At 34.3% G+C, this 24836-nt stretch overlaps 1 protein-coding gene across 1 annotated transcript in view; it reads right to left on the bottom strand.

Moving 5' to 3' along the window:
- The window catches only part of cep170ba (centrosomal protein 170Ba), a 40450-nt gene extending 16349 nt beyond the window's left edge, over window positions 1-24101 (bottom strand). Inside the window, 8 exon segments of the mRNA XM_048192146.1 lie at window positions 1193-1648; window positions 4754-4864; window positions 12350-12482; window positions 13351-13409; window positions 13723-13801; window positions 15165-15254; window positions 20237-20374; window positions 23810-24101. Of these exon segments, the coding sequence (XP_048048103.1) occupies window positions 1193-1648; window positions 4754-4864; window positions 12350-12482; window positions 13351-13409; window positions 13723-13801; window positions 15165-15254; window positions 20237-20341 (1033 nt within the window). The 5' untranslated portion in view covers window positions 20342-20374; window positions 23810-24101.
- Between the last annotated feature and the right edge of the window lie 735 nt (window positions 24102-24836).

Raw genomic sequence — 24836 nt, 5'->3', positions numbered from 1 at the left:
AAATGAAGGCATAAAACATTAATTTAATTTATCTTTTAATCATATGAAATTAAACTTTTTTGTCAAAGTGCTGCACAACAGAGCTTTACTGTTACAATCATGGAAGAAAAATTGAGATGATTCCTTAATAAAATTAAGTTTTAATAATTTATTATTAGTGTTAGTATTATTATTACATTAAGATATCGACTGTACAACAGTAATATATTTCTGTCACAATTTCTTCAAGTTAAACCAAAGTTTTATTTTGACGGGTTGCAGTGAAGACATTTGAGTTTCTTTGTGTTTATGATACGACGATAAACCTGCATCGTTGTTGACGGACACCTCCGTTTTCACTAGGGATCGGTATCGAGAACCAAATAATGGTTCCTGTGTGCGAATTTTGATGTGATTTTAAACCATTCAAGCGGAAGAAGACTCGCGTGCTTTTCACATCCAAAACATGCGCACAGAAAGCTGCCTCTCATACTGTAGTTCTCTTCCACTTAAACGGACAAACACACATAAAAATATGTCAAAATATCCTCGTAAATACAGTCAGCTATGTCTTAAGTGAATGTAAACAGTTGACAAAGGAAAAACATGTGTAACAGTATATTGGATCCGTGCAGCTCTTAAAGTGACAGCAGCCTAATATTCCTGCTGCCGTCTCTATAATCATGTTAAACAACAAAAGACAAAGAAAATTCACTCGCTGTTCTTGACTGAATAACTTTTGTAACTATAATTGTAATGTAGCCTATATTTTAGTTTCTGAATACCTGAAAATCTTAAAACTTTCAATTGCATATTTTTTCAGTTGTGCAATTGCTAATTTGTTTAATTACTGAGTGTTTACTTGTCATTAATAATGCTTGAAATGTATATTAGGTTAATTGTTTTTGCTATGGTATTTTTAAACCATAGTCAAAAGTTCCTTGTGTAAGTGTTTTTAGTCTGTTGATTTTTGTTCATGATATTCAGCTACAAAAATGTTTACAGAAATTGAATCAGAATCATTACATTTCACACGATACCCAACCCTAGTCTTCACGGTCCACACTACAATGTAAAAATGACATTTTGAAATGTATACAATTGGGAAAGAGTCCTCAAAAAGCTCAGTTTTCACTGCTGTCTCAGTGTGGATGCAAGGACAAAGCGCAAAGAAAAAGAGGTGTTTTTAAACTGGATTACTGCAGACATTTACCTTTGAAGCTCTTGTCTGACCCAGACTGCTCATCTAGACTCCTCAACATGGAGGCGTCGCTCTGCACCAACCAATCAGCTACTTTGTTCTCCACCGACATCACCTCTGTAAGTCTGGCTATCGACTCTTTGGTGGGGATCTTGCGCGGGCGGATGGAGAGCTTTGAGACGTGGTCCTTGATCTTCATCTTTCCAGGGGTTTGGTCATCAAACTCAATGGTGAAGGAGGCATGGCCCTGTACCACCGGGGGTGTGGAAGGGGGTTTGTGGTCCGTGTCTTTTGTGGGGATCTCTTGGACTTCCAGGGATGAGGTTTTGGGCTTTGGATGGATCTCCTTTGTGGGAATCTCAAAGTAGCTTGGCTCCTTGCGGTAAGAGTAACCGGACTTGCCCTGGCCATCGTGAAGTTCATCTGGAGAAACGCTGACCTCACATCTGGTACCATCCTTGTGGTTTTCTGTGAAAAGACATCAGCGTTAATGATTGTTAATGTAAATTAATAGTGTTTACACAACACCGTTTTCAACTAAAAACTAAAAATGTAGTGTTTGGGCCATTTATTTACATGACAACGGCATTTTAGGGGCCTGAAAATGCAAACTTTTGAAAACGATACCGCTATCGTAATGTTTCCTTACAAAGTGACATCGCCCTCTACTGGCCTGGCAGCATAATGCAGCGTTTTCAGTCATTTTCACAGATCATTTTGACAACTTCGTCATCTGTACACGAAAAACGCAAGGGAAAAAAAGCTTTTTTGTTTTTAGTACATCGTTGTTGTGTAAACTTAACATCAAATACCATTAAATATGAACAAACATGTTATACAAACATGTCTTTAATATGGTTTACATTATAAAAATGATCCGACATTAGTTCAAAACCACTGGTTCATGGGTTTACTGAGATTCTAGCAGCAAACCATTGAAATTATGAAATGTTTTGTGACTGTTATGATGTAATAAAGTCTGATTTACTGAAATCACGTGATTTGGTCAGTTTGATACACACTCCAAACCACTGGTTCAAAATAAAAGATTTGCAAAAGTTTCTAATCTTCACAGAAGCAGTGATTTTGAAAGCAATAATCACTACAAACGATCTGCAAAGACAGATTAAGATGTGTGCCAACTCGTGCATGTGACGTACAGAAGAAGAGCTAATTCACTTCAATGACTTAAGTCACTCCTGCTGTGAGGTTACCTTAGTAAGGTCAAGTGTTTATCCAGGTGTAACACGTGTAAACTTTCCAGCATTAAGTCATTTTCTATCCAAACTAAAACCAAATTGCAGCATGAAGCAACAATATAGTTTATGTTTGATATACAGCTCTGAGGAGTTGGATTTAAATCGCAAAGAAAATAAATAAAATGATTTTAGAAATTAATTTAAAAAAAAAAAAATCTATATTCTCTATATTCAAATAAATGTATAAAACAAATTTAGGTTAAAAAAAATGCATTTAAAAATAATGAATTAAAAAAGAAATAAAACAAAACAACTAATAAATAAATAAAAACTGGTGACAAATTATTTTAGAAATAAAAAAAAAACTATTGTAATTAATGTATAAAACATTCAGGTAAAAAAAAATGCATTTAAAAATAATGAATTAAAAAAATAAATAAAACAGAAAAACTAATAAATAAAAACTGGTGACATTTATGTTAGACAAAGAAATAAAAAAAATCTATATTTAAATAAATTTATAAAAAACAAACTTAGGTAAAAGTAAATTTAAAAAGAATACATGAATTTAAAAAAACAAAGACAAATAAACAAATAAATACGTGGGTTATTCAGCATGATAAATCTCATTTTTAAACCATGCGATAAATCTCAAATCTAATTTGACTGCTGCAGCTGTTCAGGATAAAATCTCAGATTAACATGGATTTAATGATTATCACATCACGGCTGGTCAGGACACTGTTCAACACAGGCATGAAATGCCAAAGAAAAGAAACTGTACATGAAAACTTCACTGTCTGAAGAGTGTGTAACAATATCCAGAGAAAGTAATAAAAACACTGAGACATCTAGTCATAAAAACAACATCTAGTCTAGATATTAAAAGTGCAATATGTAAGATGTCCATCCACTAGAGGTCGCTAGAGGCCTATTCAAAACAAAGGCGTAGCTTGATGATGGCAAGTTTGAGTGCGGAATCTTGGAACATGTGGTCTCCACCTATGGAAAGAATAGGGATAGGACTTGGACAGAAATCATTTTCATGGATGCGATTATTAACGTTACTGTAGTGTGAAGCAGAGCAGGAGCGAGTGTTGTGGAGCTGAATGAGGAGCTGGAGCGATTGATCAACACACCGCGAGCAGCGGGACTTTTATTATGACACAGTCGCCGGTGCCGCTTCCTCTTTTCCGGTCACGAGTATGAGGTAACGCAGCTCTGTTTATCATATTAGATACATTTGAGAGTGTTGAAAATGATGTTATAACGTTACTCTGTGCGTTCGCTCGGCGGCTGCTGTGAGACACTGTTACACACTGCAGTAAGATAGATCGATTTTACAATATCATATTAAATGCTGGATGATTGTGTTGATAAATGACATGCAATTCATTTAAAAACGTATCGTATGATGGAGAAAATGCTGTATTACTGTTACTAAAAATAAAGCTGCATCTGATTATGCTATGTTAGCTACTTCACAAAATAGTGTTTTTCTCTGAGGTAAAGCATGAGACTCGCAAAAAAAAAAAAAAATTAGATTTAAACAATAAGACTAAACGTGTTGAGCTATATAACAATAATTAGTTTTCTGTCTATAAATATATCAAAACAGTTGTTTCCTTGTCTATTAAAACATGTAAATATTAAAGCGTCTTTGGTGTTTCCATGGTTTCTACAAAATAAAACCGGAAACCGAGGGTAACGCGGGTATGACGCCATTGACAGGCGACTCCTCACACGTCCCAGAGCCTTCGTTAAAATTGCAATTTTCTCACGATTTACAAATAGTTTGTATTTGGGATATTCTCTAGTGAACAAAATATATAACACTGGCCTAGTGGTTTTTAGGATATTTTAATGCAAAAATCTTACATATTGCACCTTTAAACGTAAAATCCTTTTGCTCAAAAGAACAAAACACTAAACTAAAATCCAAACCAACTGAAATGGAACAAATGTTTCTATGGTCACCCTTTAATCTCTGCAGAAAACTCTGAGAAGTGCTTAAGACTGGAGAAAACACAATGACCTTCTCATTGGACTGGCTAAGTCGGCTGTTAATCCATCACGAGGCTGAACTGGCTTGTCCGACATGTTTTAAAGCTCACGCCAGCATGGAGTTTAGTGCTGAATTCCTCAGGCTCAAGATCACCCAACACAAAAGGATTTTATCTGACTGCTGCTGCATTCCTGTCCACACATTTCACACACTTTAACAAGCATCAGAGACTTGTGTGATGATTTCAACGGATTGTTTTGTATTAAATAATTTGGCGATAGTGAAATTGACATCTTTGGTACTCAAAAGCGCTATGTGTAAATCTTTTTCTGGGATTGGGTTTGATGATTCACGAGTCACAGTTCAGACCTGTGTGATGGTCATGAGCGCTCAGATCACAACGCTGACCTTTTTCTTCGTCATCTTCACCCCACCAGGACGGCTGGCCGTACAGAGGCGTGGGTCTGGACACGGGCGGATCTGTAAAGAAACAAGGGAACAGGAAGAGTCTGATGAAGTGGCAGAAAACTGGTTACATTACTTGATACAAAAGTATAATATAATACAAAAATAAATAAATAAACTAAAAATAAAAAAACTATACAAATAATAAAAATATATTAAAAATCAATTTAATACTAAATAAATATATAAGTGACATTACCTATTTTAGAAAATCAATACAAAAAAACAAAAAAAAATTTTTAAAATAAAAATACATCTATTTTAATATTAAATAAAGGAAAAATCATAAAAAAAATAAACATGACCTTTTACAAATGCAGAAAGAATGAAAAAACATTATAAATAAATTGATACAATTTAAATGTACGCAATTAAAAAAAATACATTTAAAAAATAAACTATAAAATACATCATAAAAAAAACATTAAAAAAAATACGTGACTGTTTATTTTAGAAAAAAAGAAATAATTTTTAAAAAACTATTTAAATACTTAAATTTAGGTATAAAAAAAAAGTACAAAATGTAAACATTTTAAAAAAAAAGTCAGAAAAACTAAATGAATGAATAAAAAAAAATGTAAACATAGAAATTTAAAAACAAACTATAAAAGAAATAATTAAAAATCAAATGTGACTACTTATTTTAGAAATAAAGTTTTTTTTTTAAAAACTTAAATTAAATATTTATAAAATATACAACTTTAGGTATAAAAAAAAAAAATGTACAAATTCAAACATTTAAAAAAAACTAAATGGAAAAACTAAAATAAAATCGGTGACATCTTTTTTGAAACAGAAAGAAAAACATTTTTAAACACATTTATAAAATTATAAAATGTAGGCAATTTAAAAAATAATAATTTAAAAAATAAACTATAAAAGAAATCATTAAAAATCAAATGTGACTACTTATTTTAGAAATAAAAAAAATATTTATTTATTTAATTAAAAAAAAATATATATATTTATAAAATATACAAATATAGGTATAAAAAAAAATGTACAAATTCAAACATTTTAAACAAACAAAATGGAAAAACTATAAATAAATAAAATCGGTGACATCTTTTTTGAAATACAGAAAGAAAAACATTTTTAAATACATTTATAAAATTATAAAATGTAGGCAATTTTAAAAGTACGTAAACTATAAAAGAAATCATTAAAAATCTTAAAATCAAGAGAATACTGATTTTAGAAATAAAAAAATAATTTAAAAAACTATTTAAATATTTATAAAATAAATAAATTTAGGTACAAAAACCATTTACAAAATCTAAAAAATGTAAACAAAAGAAAGAACAAAAGAACGAACAAAAGAACCTCCTTTCACTGCTGAAAAGGAACCAAATTTGTTCTTAAACCCCATTAATGTCAGTGCCAGCAAACACAGCAGCTCTATTTAAAACCAAATGAAATGGTCGGAAAACGTTCCTGCACATTCTGCATGTTTGGCCTGAAGCCCTCAGAGAAGCAACAGTAATTTAACAAACAACACACTCGACTCCACCCGACTCCATCTCTGAACTGTCAGCTGCGGTGTTAATCTACCAGCCTACTGTCTGTCAGAGATAACCAGTCACGCTGGTTAAAGCAAGCCACAGCACAGACACTGTTGTCAGGGCGACGCTGTTTAATACCAACAAAGACAAAGATGGAACAGACAGGAAACATGTCACTTAATCACAGCAGGGAGCAGCCGAAAATCAGGACTAGCTTATTTGGAAAGTTATGGAGACACGTCACAGATGTTGACCCACTTCTGACAGAGGCAGTCGAGTTCGGGCGGCGATACTATGCTGCTCCCTTGATTTTAGACACACAGCAACATCCAAAGGTTCTTTATTGGCATTGATGGTTCCATGAAGAACCTTTAAACTTCCATTGCACAAAACGTTCTTTATACTGGAAAAAAAAAAGTTCTGTAGATTTTTAAAATGTTCTTCACACTATGAAATCGTGCAAATAGGACAATGCTCACAGCCGTATTGCACCGTCAGCCCAATTCACGGTGCGGTTTCTCGGCTGCCACAGTGTTAAATTTGTTAAAGTGGACATAAGGTCTTGAAATATGACGCACTGTCCTAAATAAAGCCAAATTTTTAGCACTTTACTGTTGTAGCCTGTTGTATAGACCCTTGAACTTGTAAAACAGGACAATACACACAGCTGTATAGCGCCATCAGCTCATTTCACAGTGCGGTTTCTCAGACGCCAAAGAGTTAAATTTGTTAAAGTGAACATAAAACCTTGAAATATGATGTACTGCCCTAAATAAAGCCAAATTGAGCACTTTTTACTGTATCAAGCTTTAATATTGACCCTTAAACTTGGCAAATAGGACTAACGAACACAGCCATATTGCGCCATCAGCTCATTTCACGGCGCGATTTCATGGCCGACACAGAATTAAATTTGTTAAAGTGGACATAAGACCTTGAAATATGACGCACTGCCCTAAAGAAGGCCAAATTGAGCACTTTTTACTGTATCAACCTTTAATATTGACCCTTAAACTTGGCAAATAGAACTAATGAACACAGCCATATTGCGCCATCAGCCCATTTCACGGCGCGATTTCATGGCCGACACAGAATTAAATTTCTTAAAGTGGACATAAGACCTTGAAATATGACGCACTGCCCTAAAGAAGGCCAAATTGAGCACTTTTTACTGTATCAACCTTTAATATTGACCCTTAAACTTGGCAAATAGGACTAATGAACACAGCCATATTGCGCCATCAGCCCATTTCACGGCGCGATTTCATGGCCGACACAGAATTAAATTTGTTAAAGTGGACATAAGACCTTGAAATATGACGCACTGCCCTAAAGAAAGCCAAATTTTGAGCACATTTTACTGTATCAGCCTGTTTTAGACCCTTGAACTTGTCAAACAGGACAATACACACCGCTGTATAGCGCCATCAGCTCATTTCACAGTGCGGTTTCTCAGACACCACAGAGTTAAATTTGTTAAAGTGGACATAGAACCTTGAAATATGATGTACTGCCCTAATAAAAGCAAAATTGAGAGCACTTTTTACTGTATCATCCTGTTTTATAGACCCTTAAACTTGGCAAACAGGACAAATGCACACAGCCATATTGTGCCATCAGCTCATTTCACAGCGCGGTTTCTTGGCCGACACAGAATTAAATTTGTTAAAGTGAACATAAAACCTTGAAATGTGTCGCACTGCCCTAAAGAAAGCCCAACTGAGCACTTTTTACTGTTGCATCCCGTTTTATAGACCCTTCAACTTGTCAAACAGGACAATGCTCACAGCTGTATTGCACAGTCAGCCCAATTCATGGCACGGTTTCACGGCCGCCACAGAGTTAAATTTGTTAAAGTGGACATAAGGCCTTGAAATATGACGCACTGCCCTAAAGAAAGTCAAATTTTTAGCACTTTTTACTGTATCAGCCTTTAATATTGACCCCTGAACTTGGCAAATAGGACAAATGCACACAGCCATATTGTGCCATCAGCTCATTTCACGGCGCGGTTTCTCGACTGCCACAGAGTTAAATTTGTTAAAGTGGACATAAAACTTTTAAATATGACGCACTGCCCTAATAAAAGCCAAATTTTGAGCACTTTTTACTGTATCAGCCTTTAATATTGACCCCTGAACTTGGCAAATAGGACAAATGCACACAGCCATATTGCGCCATCAGCTCATTTCACAGCGCGGTTTCTCGGCCGCCAAAGAGTTAAATTGTTATAGCTTCTTCTTACTGGTACAGAACTGGGAAAAAAAGTGAAATTAAATAAATAAAAGTGATAAAACATGATTCAGTCCCATGAGTCAGTTGGGTAGGACCAGGTCAGAAAGCACAGGAAGCTCAGGACAGAAACTTTCTCATGAAGTTATTCTGAGAATGAGTTTTTACTGTTATCCCTTCAAAAACCCATGCGCTTTAATATAAAAGTACACTACATACACTATTTATTTTCTTTATTTATTTTTAGCTGCATTTATCTACAACGTCAGGGATTCACAAACTTATTTTGTTAGCTAAACTACTTGGACCTAAAATGTTTACTTGAAAGTCCCCTTAAGATTTTAAGTAAATATTGCAATAATTTAACAAACACATTTGCATGTTCACAGTTCTCTGATGTTGGTTCATGGTCACATGACATGCAGGTAAACAAAATATTTCATATTTTTTAGAAGGTGTTTAGTTTTGTTTTGATTGTTTTCAAATTAATATGTTTTTTAATTTTTATATTCTACATAATTATCAGCCTTTCATCCCTTCCGTGATCAACAGAGCCCTGCTCTATGCCATGTTGTCCATGAACTCACATTCATTTACAAACAGAATTTGTTTTCACTGGATGATTCAGGTCTTCCAGTTCGTTCAGCCGTGAAACCTCTCATTTTCCCATGAGCGACACCATCCCTCTTTAAGAGCCCTAAACAAACATGTCTCTGTTCATTCACATTTCTCTAAGCTGATGCTTTAATAGTTAGAGGTTTGATCACATCACTAACCCTCAGTATGAGCTCTAGTAATAGTAACGACTGACTTAGCAAACTCTGCTGCACATGAAGACAGACGTGTGAAGCACACAAGTCCAAACAGATCAAACGCGCTCAGTGAGAGTCTGGTAGAGCGAGTGTGACAGTAGTTTAGCGGGGTTTAACAGTAATCCCATAACAGTACATGTTTAGTCAATGTGAAACAGATTAATCGAGTCCCTGTGTCTGGAGTCTTCAAGATAAAGAAAATGTTTAACCGTACACTAATGGGGTAATGAAAGGGCAGAAAAGCCTTTTAAATCACTATCAGACAGCAATATTCAAACTAGACTTGCACTTCCTGAAAGAAACAGTAGCGATTGCTTAGGTTATTCAGCAGTATGCAAATATTACAACGACATCATCGCTGTTGGTTCCATTTTGAATGCTGAACATTCTATCAATGAATAATGATTTACAAAAACACACTCAAAAAAAAAAAAAAAAAAAAAAAAAAAAAAATAGCGATTGGGTTGTTTTAACCGAGCGATTGGGTTGTTTTAACCGAGCGATTGGGTTGTTTTAACCCAGCAATTGGGTTGTTTTAACCCAGCAATTGGGTTGTAGCGATTGGGTTGTTTTAACCGAGTGATTGGGTTGTTTTAACCGAGCGATTGGGTTGTTTTAACAGAGCGATTGGGTTGTTTTAACCCAGCAATGGGTTGTTTTAACCCAGCAATTGGGTTGTAGCGATTGGGTTGTTTTAACAGAGCGATTGGGTTGTTTTAACCCAGCAATTGGGTTGTTTTAACCCAGCAATTGGGTTGTAGCGATTGGGTTGTTTTAACAGAGCGATTGGGTTGTTTTAACCCAGCAATGGGTTGTTTTAACAGAGCGATTGGGTTGTTTTAACCCAGCAATTGGGTTGTTTTAACCCAGCAATTGGGTTGTTTTAACAGAGCGATTGGGTTGTTTTAACCCAGCAATGGGTTGTTTTAACCCAGCAATTGGGTTGTAGCGATTGGGTTGTTTTAACAGAGCGATTGGGTTGTTTTAACCCAGCAATTGGGTTGTTTTAACCCAGCAATGGGTTGTTTTAACCCAGCAATTGGGTTGTAGCGATTGGGTTGTTTTAACAGAGCGATTGGGTTGTTTTAACCCAGCAATGGGTTGTTTTAACAGAGCGATTGGGTTGTTTTAACCCAGCAATTGGGTTGTTTTAACCCAGCAATTGGGTTGTTTTAACAGAGCAATTGGGTTGTTTTAACAGAGCGATTGGGTTGTTTTAACCCAGCAATGGGTTGTTTTAACCCAGCAATTGGGTTGTAGCGATTGGGTTGTTTTAACAGAGCGATTGGGTTGTTTTAACCCAGCAATTGGGTTGTTTTAACCCAGCAATGGGTTGTTTTAACCCAGCAATTGGGTTGTAGCGATTGGGTTGTTTTAACAGAGCAATTGGGTTGTTTTAACCCAGCAATGGGTTGTTTTAACCCAGCAATTGGGTTGTAGCGATTGGATTGTTTTAACCCAGCAATTGGGTTGTTTTAAAATTGGGTTGTTTTAACCCAGCAATTGGGTTGTTTTAACCCAGCAATTGGGTTGTAGCGATTGGATTGTTTTAACCCAGCAATTGGGTTGTTTTAAAATTGGGTTGTTTTAACCCAGCAATTGGGTTGTTTTAACCCAGCAATTGGGTTGTAGCGATTGGATTGTTTTAACCCAGCAATTGGGTTGTTTTAAAATTGGGTTGTTTTAACCCAGCAATTGGGTTGTTTTAACCCAGCAATTGGTTTGTTTTAACCCAGCAATTGGGTTGTAGCGATTGGATTGTTTTAACCCAGCAATTGGGTTGTTTTAAAATTGGGTTGTTTTAACCCAGCAATTGGGTTGTTTTAACCCAGCAATTGGGTTGTAGCGATTGGGTTGTTTTAACCCAGCAATTGGGTTGTTTTAAAATTGGGTTGTTTTAACCCAGCAATTGGGTTGTTTTAACCCAGCAATTGGGTTGTAGCGATTGGATTGTTTTAACCCAGCAATTGGGTTGTTTTAACCCAGCAATTGGGTTAAATATTTGCCCAACCTGCTGGGTAGTTTTATTTAACTCAACTATTATTTAAAAATTACTGTATTGCTTGCTTAAAATTAACCCAAAGTATGTTGGAAAATAACATGTATTTATATTTTGAATAAATGAACATTTATGAATAAGATTAATAAATAATAATTAAACAATAAACATTTATTAAACTGCTTATTAATAAATGTTAATCTTTTGATTGTTATTGTTGCCTCTAGTAATTATGTGTCTGCACATATTGTGTCTATGTGTCCAACATATTTTGTGTTCATTTTAAGCCAGACATATAGTCATTTTTAAACAATAGTTGGGCAAACATTTAACCCAGTCGTTGGGTTTGTCCATTTTCAACCCAACTTGGGTTGTTTTTAACCCAGCATTTGTTAGAGTGTGTGACTGCAATTATCTAGAAAGCAAAGTTTGTGCAAAAATATGAGATAAATAAATTTGAGGAATTTGCTATGGAAGTAATAAAGTGCAGAAATTTTACATTTCATCTGTGGCTCACAGTCAGGCAAGGTCAGCAAGGCATGGAAATAAAATAGTGATCAGTCATGTTGGCAAGAACTAGCTAAAAATATAACTTTATATACAAGAAATAGGTCATAAATTCACAAGGCAAATCTTTGAAATGTTGCAAGTCTCATTTTTAAAGTCAACATGAAAATGTTCAATAACCCATTTTACTTCTGTAATGTGACATTTCCAAATAAAACAGGTATAAAGAAGGACTTGATTTAATCAATCAGAAGTTATTGAATTGTGAAAAGTGTCTATTATATAGACCGTTTGAGAGGTGGAGAAAGTCATTGCATTATAATGAGACATTATGAAGATAAACGCTAATTTCTTTATAGTAATGTCACTGATGAATCAATCACAATAAGACCAGAAGCATGAATTAAATCAAAATGAACCCTCTTCACTTAATGTATTTCAGAAGTACCTGTGATGTTTTTCCGCTCTGTTTTTTCGGATTTAGCGCGTAATGAGTCTCTGCGTTTCTCATCTGTCTGGATGTGCTTCTTGGTTTCCGGCGTCTCTTGACCCAGCTGAAGCTGACTGGTGTATTTTTCATGCTGGAATCCAGAGAACATATAAATTATATTAGCGATCTCAAAACACACATATATACAAATACTGTATGAAAAATGAATGGATCAATAATCAGCTCAGGCCAGTTAGATTATTCTGGGTTATTTACAACTTCTTGTATCCCGTGACATGCTGCTAATTACCACAGAAAAAAAAAAGTAAGTCTCATGCTTTGAAATCAACCTCTTATTTTTATCCAATTCGCTTCAAACTCAAATCAGTATGATGGCAATACATGGCAGATTTAGACCTGTGAAAGGATTCTTGATATCTTAAATACTATTGCCATGGCAACATGTCAAACTTTAATATTGTTTTGGGTGTTTTTGAGACTCTTAGCATGTTTCAAATTGCATGAAACCTGACACACATCAAAGATGTCATCCAGTAAACATTGACAAAGAAACGGGAGGGGAGGAGGGGCACTATAGCGCCACCTTTTGACCAAACGGGGGGGGTTAGTTTTGCCTACAGTCACCAAACTTGGTACATATATTGATCTCATCAAGCCGGACAACTTTCTAATTTACAGTCATTAGCTCCAACCAACAGGAAGTCAGCTATTTTGGTTTGAATGTGGATTTTTAAATTTTGAACTACTACTCCTAGAGGGCTTAAACACTTCACAACAAACTTTTTTAACTTGGTGCTAAGACATTGAAGATGTTAAATTGCATGATATAAACTTGTAATTGCGAGTTATAAAATCAGAATTGCGAAATATAAACTCCTTCCCCCTTCAGAATTGGACTTACCATTGCGAGTTTATTTCTGAGAAAAGAATTAAGAGTTCATATCTCACAATTATGAGAAAAAAAGTCACAAGGAATACAGAGATTCACTCAAATCTACCTTGAGGGCTTCCTCTGGCACTTTGTGTTGGCTTCTCTCCAGGATGTATATGTGTGAATGTGTGAACAGTCAAGAACAAACACACTGACGAAACAAACCATCCCATAATAATCAGAGAGAAAGGACACAACAGCCGGATAAAACTCAATCGAATTGCTTGTAGCATCATTTCTATCGAGCTGAGCACAACACTGTCCTGAACAAATCTGTCTCATAAACAAGAAAGCTGCTTTTCTGCTCATTATCTGCAAGGTTATTATTTCTCACGGCAGGTTTACTGGATTTTTCCATTAGCAAAATCAAAAGCCCTGAGTCAAACCACAACGGGCTCATATGCCCGTTTTATTCCGTTCTGAGTTTGAAGAAGGATATCATATCCGAAGCGAATGACATCTGATAACTTCAGGGTGATGTACGTCTGATCAGGGATGCGAAGGTCATTCACGAAGGTCTGAGGAGACATGAGATGACAAAAAAAAGGTTTTGCCAATGTTAAATGCTTCACCAAGACTCAATATAAAAGCAATACTGATAGTGAATCATGACTACACACATATTCTTCAATGTACATTTTTATACAAAAGTTTTCAAACTCAATAGTAAAATCAAGCATATAAAATTCATACTTGCATGCAGAAATTGCAGTCCTTCTTAAACATGAGAGCTGCTGTTCCAGTGTGATTTACACATTTACAAGATGTTTTTCAAATGAATTTAAATTAAATTCATTTTCAAATTAGGCCCGTCACAATCATGAATTTTGTGCTGACGATTAATTGTCATAAATAATTGAGATTTAATTATGTTTTGTTTATGTCACTTACAGTGTAATACATTTTTTTTTTTTTTACTTTAAATCATATATAATAAATTAAAAAAATAATAAAATAGACCAACATGATTTAATGGTGTGAAAATTATTATGTATATAAAATTAACTGTAATATAGTTTCATATATAATATATAAAATATATATTATCAATATAAATAAGATCGTTTAATAAAACTATAAACATTAATATAATAATAATATATAATATAAGATATTATATATAGAATAACAACATTAATAAATTATAATATAATATAATTTATTATATTATTTATCTAATTTATATTATATTTTGTTATATTATGTTATAACATAATAAATTACAATAAATTATAATAATTTATTATATTATTTATCTAAATTATATATTATAAAATTATTGTTATATTATATTTATCTAATCTAATATTATTATAGTATATTATGTCATAACATAATATAATAATTTACATTATATTATAATATAATATAATAAATTATATTTTTTATGTAATTTATATTATTGTATTATATTATGTTATAACAATATAATAAATTACTATAAATATATATATATATATATATATATATATATATATATATATATATATATATATATATATATATATATATATATATATATATATATATATATATATATATATATATATATATATATATATATATATATATATATATTATACAATGCAGTCTGATTAAACCCACAAACCTTCATTTCCTTTGACTATCTTTATGAACTTTACAACAGTGTTTTTTGGCAAAATGTGATTAAAATTTACACTGTGCAATTACTGCGGTTATTTCAAATAATTGCGATTAGTTTGAAAAACCACGATTGATTAGATACCGGCCTATTTCAAATGGTACTTTGTAATTTGACAAAACTGCATTAATAATTTTAACCAAAAACAAGCAGCCCTATATAAAATCCACATTTGTATTGGTGCATGCAGAAACACGCAGAGGACGCAGTGAACTCACCCCGTTGAGGCTGCCCAAGTCTTTGACCAGGTGCTCGTCCGTAGACGCGTCATAGTTGATCACAGCGTGTTGTTTGTCCACACTGCGAGACTGCGAAGGTGCAAAGAACAGAAAGCAGATTAGCGACATGACCTTATCATAAAATAAACGTGCACGCAAATCCAATGTAAATGCTACAAAGGGCCAGAAAACAACCTTTAGTGTTAAAACGAGATTTTTCCACAGTGGGACAGAGTGGTTTAAAAGAACAGAAGGGCTGTCTGGAGTGTGACTGCACAATATTATCAGCGTAGGAGGGCAGAAAACAGTCTTCTCCATGGAGAAAATCCTATCAGTAAACATTTACATCTGGCCACAGGAAGGCACAATTACCCAGCATTATCGGAGTCAGCAGTCTTCATACATCAAAGCAGATCTGCCCACACTCATTTACAGCCTCATTAGTGAGCTGATGTCATTGTTCAGAGCCATCGAGAGACTTCATTATACTCTGCGCAAAACGTTCCGCTTATTGAATCTAACCGAGCCTCGGAGACCCGTGTTGAATGGGTTTATCTGTGTCGGACATGATGCATTTGCCTTTTCTGTCATTTTTTTACATGCATATTAAACATCATATGAATGAAAGTACACTAAAAATGTCATTGCATCAGATAACAAAACATTTTAAATGACTAATAATGATGCATCTTGAAAGAGTTTGACATGGTTGAACGTACGCCAGAGTTCGCGGCTGGCGAGGAATGCAGCGGAAATTCACGAGCAGAGAGGGAGAGGCCGAGGTTTGGACGCATGAATAGACAGGACGAGGCTTTTGACTCGAGCAAACTGCTGCGGTGAGAGGGCCGTGCCGAACTAACCGCAGATGAACACAACCGTATAAACAGATTCAAAACATGGCATTCTTGTGTCAGCAGAACAAGAGACAGAGAAAACAGAGTGGGACATTTGTTAGAGTTTGAGTTTAAGAGAAAGGCCGTGTCAGTGTCAGTAATCGACCCTACGCTAAAGGTTAATGTCATACTACTATGAGCTGTATGAATGAACTGGAGATTTTCCTTTGCAGTGTGCATTTCAGGGATAGTTCACCCAAAATGTAAATTTATCCCATGATTTACTCACCCTCAAGCCATCCTAGGTGTACACTATCGGTCAAAGGTTTGGAAACATTACTATTTTTAATGTTTTTGAAGCTCTTATGCTCACTAAGGCTGCATTTATTTCATAATAAATACAGAAAAAAAACAGTAATATTGTGAAATATTATTACAATTTAAAATTATTGTTTTCTATTTTAATATAGTTTAAAATATAATTTATTCCTGTGATCAAAGCTGAATTTTCAGCATCATTACTACAGTCTTCAGTGTCACATGATCCTTCAGAAATCATTCTAATATGGTGATTTATTATCAATGTTGGAAACAGTTGTGCTGCTTAATATTATTTTATAACCTGTGATACTTTTTCAGGATTCTTTGATGAATTAAAAGTTAAAAAATATCAGCATTTATTTAAAATAGAAATCTTTTGTAACAATATACACGACCGAAAAAAAAAAATTTCATCCTTTGTTTTGAAAGAAATTAATACTTTTATTCAGCACGGATGTGTCAAACTGATAAAAAGTGATAGTAAAGATTTATATTGTTAGAAAAGATTTATATTTTGAATAAATGCTGTTCTTTTTAACCTTTTATTCATCAAAGAATCCTGAAAAAGTATCACGGGTTATAAAATAATATTAAGCAGCACAACTGTTTCCAACATTGATAATAAATCATCATATCAGAATGATTTCTGAAGGATCATGTGACACTGAAGACTGGAGTAATGATGCTGAAAATTCAGCTTTGATCACAGGAATAAATTATATTTTAAAGTATATTAAAATAGAAAACCATAATTTTAAATTGTAATAATATTTCACAATATTATTGTTCTTTCTGTATTTATTATGAAATAAATGCAGCCTTAATGAGCATAAGAGACTTCGTTCAAAAACATCAAAAATAGTAATGTTTCCAAACGTTTGACCGGTAGTGTATATGATTATCTTCGGAAGAGTGACCTCCGACCTGATGCATGATGTATTGACGAACGTGGAAACGCAGAGCACAGAGCAAAACAAAACACCAGTCATAAATTAGAAGTCTAAAAGGAGAATTTTTAAAGAGAAATATCGGAGAATTTCAATATAAGAGAACAGTAAGCTTACGTTACTCCTACATCCTAAGGTGTCCCTCAGGGGTCCGTTTTGGGACCCCTTTTATTTTCTTTTATATTGATAATAGTCAGTGACGTGACAGGTCTTTTTTTTGTTCAAAGGCCTTAATAATAATAATAATAAAAAACAAAGATATGACATCCAAAGTATGTAAGGTAGTAAATCTAGATCTCTTTTATTGAATCCAAAAGGTTTTCTTACATATAAAGGTATTTTAAAGATTCTGACGTGTCAAAAGGTCATTCGGTTTAACCGACTATACAGCCATTTAATTTGTGATTAAAATATCTTAAAATGTAATAAATGTACATATTTTTTATTCTTGCATGATTTTATAACATCATATATCAACATAGTGCAAAATAGTTTTAAAATTATGTGCAGAAGTCGTTGCTTTGTTATGAGAAAGAATATCCGGAAAAATTTCGACGTCATTCGGAGTAACCAATATAAAGAGACCATTTTGGATCAAGTCAAGCGGTCAGTATCATGTGACAGGATGTGACATCATTCAGACGCCTGCAAAGGACCACATGGTCATGAAGCAAAGTAACTAATCCTCTCTCTTTTAACTATTTGATAAATTCATGTTTTCTCTTGATCATACGCATGTCCCGAAACATCAGGTCATTCGGTGCAACCGCTATAAAACATGGAAAATGTTGTTAAAAACTTGTACTAAATATAAAATGTTTGATTGTCCTTTTGCTAGCTAGCTAGATATCAGCCTGTTAGCCTTGTTTGAAAATATCGTCATTCGGTATAACCAAAAGTGTCATTTGGTAAAACTGAAATTTGTGTTAAACCAAATGACTTTTTTGGTGACAAATTTTGTCCATCTTGTAAAAAAAAAAGTGACAAAAGCAGTGTTAATTGATTATAAAAACCACATAATCTCATTGATAACACTTAATAAAACTTAAATCTTAAAGCTGACTATGCTTCCAACACTAAACGAGTTTAAGTCACTTTTAACAGATTGTGTTTTATCCTTTGGTAAAATGCTGTTGTGATCCTTGATTGTGTTTTGATGTGTATTTGTATTTGTATTTATGTTATTGTAGCCACTTTTTTCAAAATGAGTTTTTAACCTGGTTAAATAATGAATGAATGAATGAAATCCTATATCATACATCACACGTCAGGGGTTACTCATTTGTCGCAAGTCGACTTGTGAAGGCCGTCTGCCGGAAGCTAGTTATTTTAGTTTATAAAGATTTAAATATGGATATTTTTCTTACAAAAACACATTGCTTTGCTTCAGAAGGCCTTTATTAACCCCTTTGGAGTCGTATGGATACTTTTATGATGGACGGATGCGCTTTTTTGGGCGTCAAAATCTCGCCCCTTATTCACTACCAGAAACAAAACACATTTCCATTACGTGGAAATACCTCCAACAACTCCAAAACGTAAAGCGAGTCGAGTCACCTTTAGCGCTTTACACAAAACGGATCATTTCAAAGCAGCGTCACACTGATAAACAGGAAAATAAAAACAGAAACGTTGCAAACTTAAAAAAAAAAAAAAAAAAAAAATTGACAAATTCTGCTGTAAATAATGACAAAAGTGTCATTATTCAGATCAACTCAGTTCACTGTTGATTCAGTTCAGTTCAATAACTGTCAATGATGCAAAGTTAGTGTTATTATCCATCTCAATTTAGTTCAATTTTTGTTCTCATTCGGTGTAGTGTTGTCAAAAGTACTGACCACGATACCAAGTCGGTACTGAAATTTTAAAAATGTGATGCAAATTTTCTAGAGGAAAAAAATCTCTCAACTAATGCTGTAAACTACACATGGAGTCAGTTGGTGCTACTTTCCTATAATAATGAAGGTTAAATTAACTTATTTATATACAAACACTTAAATTACACTCAATGATGTTTTTATAATAAATAAAGTTTAGAATTACATAATCATATTTCTACTCCAGTTCGTTTTTTTGAAATATAAACATTTAAATCGCGGCTGTCATAACTGATTTATTCAAACATGCATTAAATATTGAAGAACATTATAATGAATATGTAACGGTGTATAGCTATATTTATCAGATTGTTGCTCTCTAGAGTTCACTTTTCTATCTGACTAATGAGTTTATGGTCACTGAATGTGTTTTTCTGAGGTAAATGTGACGTCACATGACATTGAAGCTGTTTTATTGACGTCTTTCCGAGGTTGAAGCACTGATTGAGCGATTACACAAGACATGATATGGATTTCAGTAAGTTGTACTGTATATTTTAACATACCTTCAGATGTTCATGTTTATTTCGCGCTGTAACTGGTATTAAAGCGGAGGAGAGGATGATCACATGCTTCTCTTTAACTGAGATGCTAAAGCGATCTGTCACGCCACATTAAACAGCGCCAAAACGGTATTTATTTTCTGAATCTCATAATAAGATGGACGTCATTTGAAATCTGAGACTTTGCTTCATATCAAAAGTAACAGATTATTGCGATTTATTGGATGGGAGGCGCTACATATTCTGCTCATTCATCAACTGAAAACAGACTAGACTAATCAATTCTTGGGAATTAAGAATCAATATCGATTAAAATCGAGAAATCAATATTTTTTTACCCAGCCCTAGTAAAAAGTGTGTATTAAAGTACTCCAGTGGTTTATCCTCAATTTTATGAAGTGACACGCATGCTTTGGTTTGCTTTAATGTACTTTAATGATGTCTTTACTGCCTTTCTGGGGCTTGAAAGTGGTAGTTGCGTCGACTGTCAATGGAGGGACAGAAAGCTCTCAGATTTCATTAAAAAGATCTTCATCTGTGTTCAGAAGGTTTGGAACGACATGAGGGTGAGTAGACAGTTTAGTGTCTGACCTGTAGCATCAGTTCACAGTCCTCTCTGCCCACGAAGATCATCTCGCGGGGCAAACGGTGGCGTGTGCCGGAGCTGCTCACCAGGAACCACGACGTCACGCTCATCTTCAAACAGCTCCTCAAAACTCCATCAACTTCCTGCAGGAGGAAAACCGTCCGAATCTGAGATTCAACCACTGGATCATAACAACACAATAATAACTGCTAAAACAATCATCTAAAGCCATCTGAAACATCTGATGTATAATATATTAAACATGCATATTTTACAAACTCATTTTTAGTGAGATCATCAGAATATTTGGATTAAAAGGTGATTAAAGTCGAGATGAATTGCCGTTCGCAACTCATAATGTGACGTATTTTAGAGTTCACCGAGGAACACATTTTTATCGATTAGGAATTTATTGTATGTTGGAAAAATTGATTTTAAATGCCAAAATGGAGACAAATCTGGATGTGAGCTTGGTAAAATGGTGGATAAGGAACTATTTGCCTATTGGTTTCGCATTATACATTCAGTTTACATGCATTAAGAAAGAAAATTAGTGGATTTTGATTTCATATTGACTTTGAATTGGTGAAAAACATTAAAGGGTTAGTTCACCCAAAAATGAAAATTCTGTCATTAATTACTCACCCTCATGTCGTTCCACACCCGTAAGACCTTCATTCATCTTCACAACACAAATTAAGATATTTTTGATGAAATCCGATGGCTCAGTGAGGCCTGAGCAATGACATTTCCTCTCTCAAGATCCATTAATGTACTAAAAACATATTTAAATCAGTTCATGTGAGTACAGTGGTTCAATATTAATATTATAAAGCGACAAGAATATTTTTGGTGCACCAAAAAAAACAAAATAATGACTTATATAGTGATGGCCGATTTCAAAACACTGCTTCAGGAAGATTCGGAGCGTTATGAATCTTTTGTGTCGAATCATGATTCGGATCACGTGTCAAACTGCTGAAATCATGTGACTTTGGCGCTCCGAACCGCTGATTCATAACGCTCCGAAGCTTCCGCAGTGTTTTGAAATCGGCCATCATAAGTCGCACTCCAAAAATATTCCGTGGCTTCATAATATTAATAGAACCACTTCATGAACTGATTTAAATATGTTTTTGTACATTAAGCTTGAGAGAGAAATGTCAGGCCTTGAGCCATGATCTTAATTTGTGTTCTGAAGATCCATCTTACGGGTGTGAGGATGAGTAATATGACAGAAATTTTTGGGTGAACTAACCTTTTAAATCATTATAAAATACACTTGTTTGACAAACTTTAAGGTAATGACATAAAATGAAGGAGAAACAAGATGTCTAGGTCAAATTAATTTGAACATTCAACTCATGTGGCTTCATAATATTAATAAAAAATTGAGGACAAACTTTAAGTTGGCTTGAAAAAGCCGGTCCAGAAAGTTTGAAGTAGTTTTAAAAGTTTGAAGTTTGAAAGTTTAGTTTTAGTAAAGTAGTTTAGATAGATAGATAGATAGACAGATAAAAAGATAGATTGGTAGATAGATAGATTGGTAGTTGTCACAGATGGATACTATAGAGAGTTTATAGAGTTATTAGAGTTTATAGAGTTTTTATAGAGTTATTAGCATGTTCTTAGCCCACTTTAGCACTTAGCTAATCACTATTAGCATGTAGCTATTCACTGCTAGCATGTTGGAAGTCCAGATTCCTAGCATGAGTCAAAAGAGCCAACTGCCATGTCTGTACGATGTTCTGATGCAGAGATATAGATCTTGCAAAACGGTTGCTAGGGTACTGTTTGGTTGCTAGGGAGTGGCTTGGCAGCTACCAGTGATGATACTCCAAAGGCTGCTTCACAAAATAAACCAACCCCCATGTCTGTACGATGTTCTGATGCAGAGATATAGATCTTGCAAAACGGTTGCTAGGGTATTCTATTTGGTTGCTAGGGAGTGGCTTGGGAGCTACCAGTGATGATACTCCAAAGGCTGCTGAACAAAATAAACCAACCCCCATGTCTGTACGATGTTCTGATGCAGAGATATAGATTTTGCAAAACGGTTGCTAGGGTACTCTGTTTGGTTGCTAGGGAGTGGCTTGGGAGCTACCAACGATGATACTCTAAAGGCTGCTGAACAAAATAAACCAACCCCCATGTCTGTACGATGTTCTGATGCAGAGATGTAGATTTTGCAAAACGGTTGCTAGGGTACTCTGTTTAGTTGCTAGGGAGTGGCTTGGCAGCTACCAATGATGATACTCCAAAGGCTGCTTGACAATATAAAATAACCCCCATGTTTGTACGATGTTCTGATGCAGAGATATAGATCTTGCAAAACGGTTGCTAGGGTACTCTGTTTGGTTGCTAGGGAGTGGCTTGGCAGCTACCAATGATGATACTCCAAAGGCTGCTTGACAATACAAACCAACCCCCATGTCTGTACGATGTTCTGATGCAGAGATATAGATTTTCCAATATGGTTGCTAGGGTACTCTGTTTGGTTGCTAGGGAGTGACTTGGCAGCTACCTAGATAGATAGATAGATAGATAGATAGATTAGATAGATAGAAGTTTGATAGATAGATAGATAGATAGATGAGTTTGAATGAGTTAGATAGATAGATAGATTAAGTTTGATAGATAGATAGATTTAGTTTGATAGATAGATAGATAGATAGATTTAGTTTGATAGATAGATAGATAGATAGATGAGTTTGAATGAGTTAGATAGATAGATAGATAGATAGATAGATAGATAGCTAGATAGATAGATAGATAGATAGATAGATGAGTTTGAATGAGTTTAAATGGCTTGGAAATAGTAATGGCAGTTAAATTGAGTCTGTGTGTTTGAATTTGAATATTGACAGTTGGACGGAATGTTCAGATCAGCCAAGGCAGTTCAATGAAAGTCAATGGGAGTTTTCCAAGTTTTGATCAGCTTTTTTAGGAAAACCGTAAGTCGGATCAGTCTGAAAAGATATAGCACACTAAGTCAGAACAGTCTGAAGGTCTAGTCCGAGTTTGGTGGTTGTAGCTTGAACAGTCTAGGAGGAGATGCATTTAGAAATTTAGTCTAAGAAGAATAATAATAATAATAATAATAATAATAATAATAAGCTTAAGACGTAGATCAGTAAGTTGGCTTTTTCAAGCCAACTTAATAATCTTGGTTTCAGTTACTGGTATCAAGTTAAACTTGTTATATTGTTCAGATAAGCATGTTTTTTAGTTTCTGATGTGTTTAAAATTGAATTGATCAGGACAAAGTTCCTTTAAAAGACTCTCAGACAGAATCTACAAGGAAAATAACACATTAAATCAGAAACAGGACATCTGTAAGGCCTACAGGTGTAAAATAAACTCCATTAAAGCAGAATTAAACCCCATTAGCTTCAAACAAACCTGTCAATCAACATTCATAACTATATTATGCGGATTTCCAACGGTCGATATTCCGCGTTCACGAGACACAACCGCAACATGACAGCACAAATAACGCACAACAGAGCTATTTAAACATATAAACACACACAAAAGAGACTCAAACTGATAAGATTGTCCAGGTGAAACTCACACACCTTCTTCAGAGGAGCTCCGGGCGGCTAAAGCTCAACAGGAAGTTTATTCCTGACATTCCCGAAGATCCGAGCGCTTAACGACACACTTTACACCATCTAAACACGAGTTTAATCCCTCTCCATCCCTGCTAGAAGAAGTGAAATAATGTAGCTGGAGTTTGCGGCTGTTATTCCCTGATATATTGAGACTTTTATCCGCCGTCCGTCCGTCCGCGCGAGAGTCTGTCAGAGAGTGTCAGGCCGGCGGGGAGTGACGTCACAGCCGCCGCAGCGCCTCCACCTGAAGCTCCAGCCAGAAAAACTAGATCCACCTTTAATTACTGGATTACAACATAAAAGCCCCTGTGCGCGATTATATTCTTCAAATGCATCTGTTGCATAGTTACAAACAGAGATTAATGTAGCATTCTATAGCACTAATAGTAAAGTCACACTTAAAATGTGTAAATGTCATTGCATTAGTTAAGAAAATAAGTGGAAGCAAGTGCTTTTAGAAAAAGATTAGCGATGAAAATAAACAAATGAAGTATTGTGGTACTTTGTGGTTGTCATAAATTAAAACTAGTGCTGTCAAATCGCGATTAATTTCGTCTAACAAAAGTTTGTATGTATGCATGTGCGTGTTTGTACGTGTGTAGTGCTGTCAAACAATTAATCACGATTAATCGCATGTTTACATGCGATTTGTAAACATGCATTTGTTTACATAATATATGTGTGTATACTGTGTATATTTAATATGTTTATATATATAAACACACATGCATGTATATTTAACAAAAGTATATTATATTTGTATATAAAATACTTATATTTATAATTTTATATATTATAACTTTTATTTTGGAAACGATTAATTGCTTGATAGCACTAATATATATATATATATATATATATATATATATATATATATATATATATATATATGTGTGTATATATATATGTGTATATGTGTGTATATATATATATGTGTATATATATATATGTGTATATATGTGTATATATATATATATATATATGTGTGTGT

The sequence above is a fragment of the Megalobrama amblycephala genome, linkage group LG5, assembly GCF_018812025.1.
Source record: "Megalobrama amblycephala isolate DHTTF-2021 linkage group LG5, ASM1881202v1, whole genome shotgun sequence".
NCBI lineage: Eukaryota > Metazoa > Chordata > Actinopteri > Cypriniformes > Xenocyprididae > Megalobrama > Megalobrama amblycephala.
This window is presented reverse-complemented; position numbering and strand designations above follow the sequence as displayed.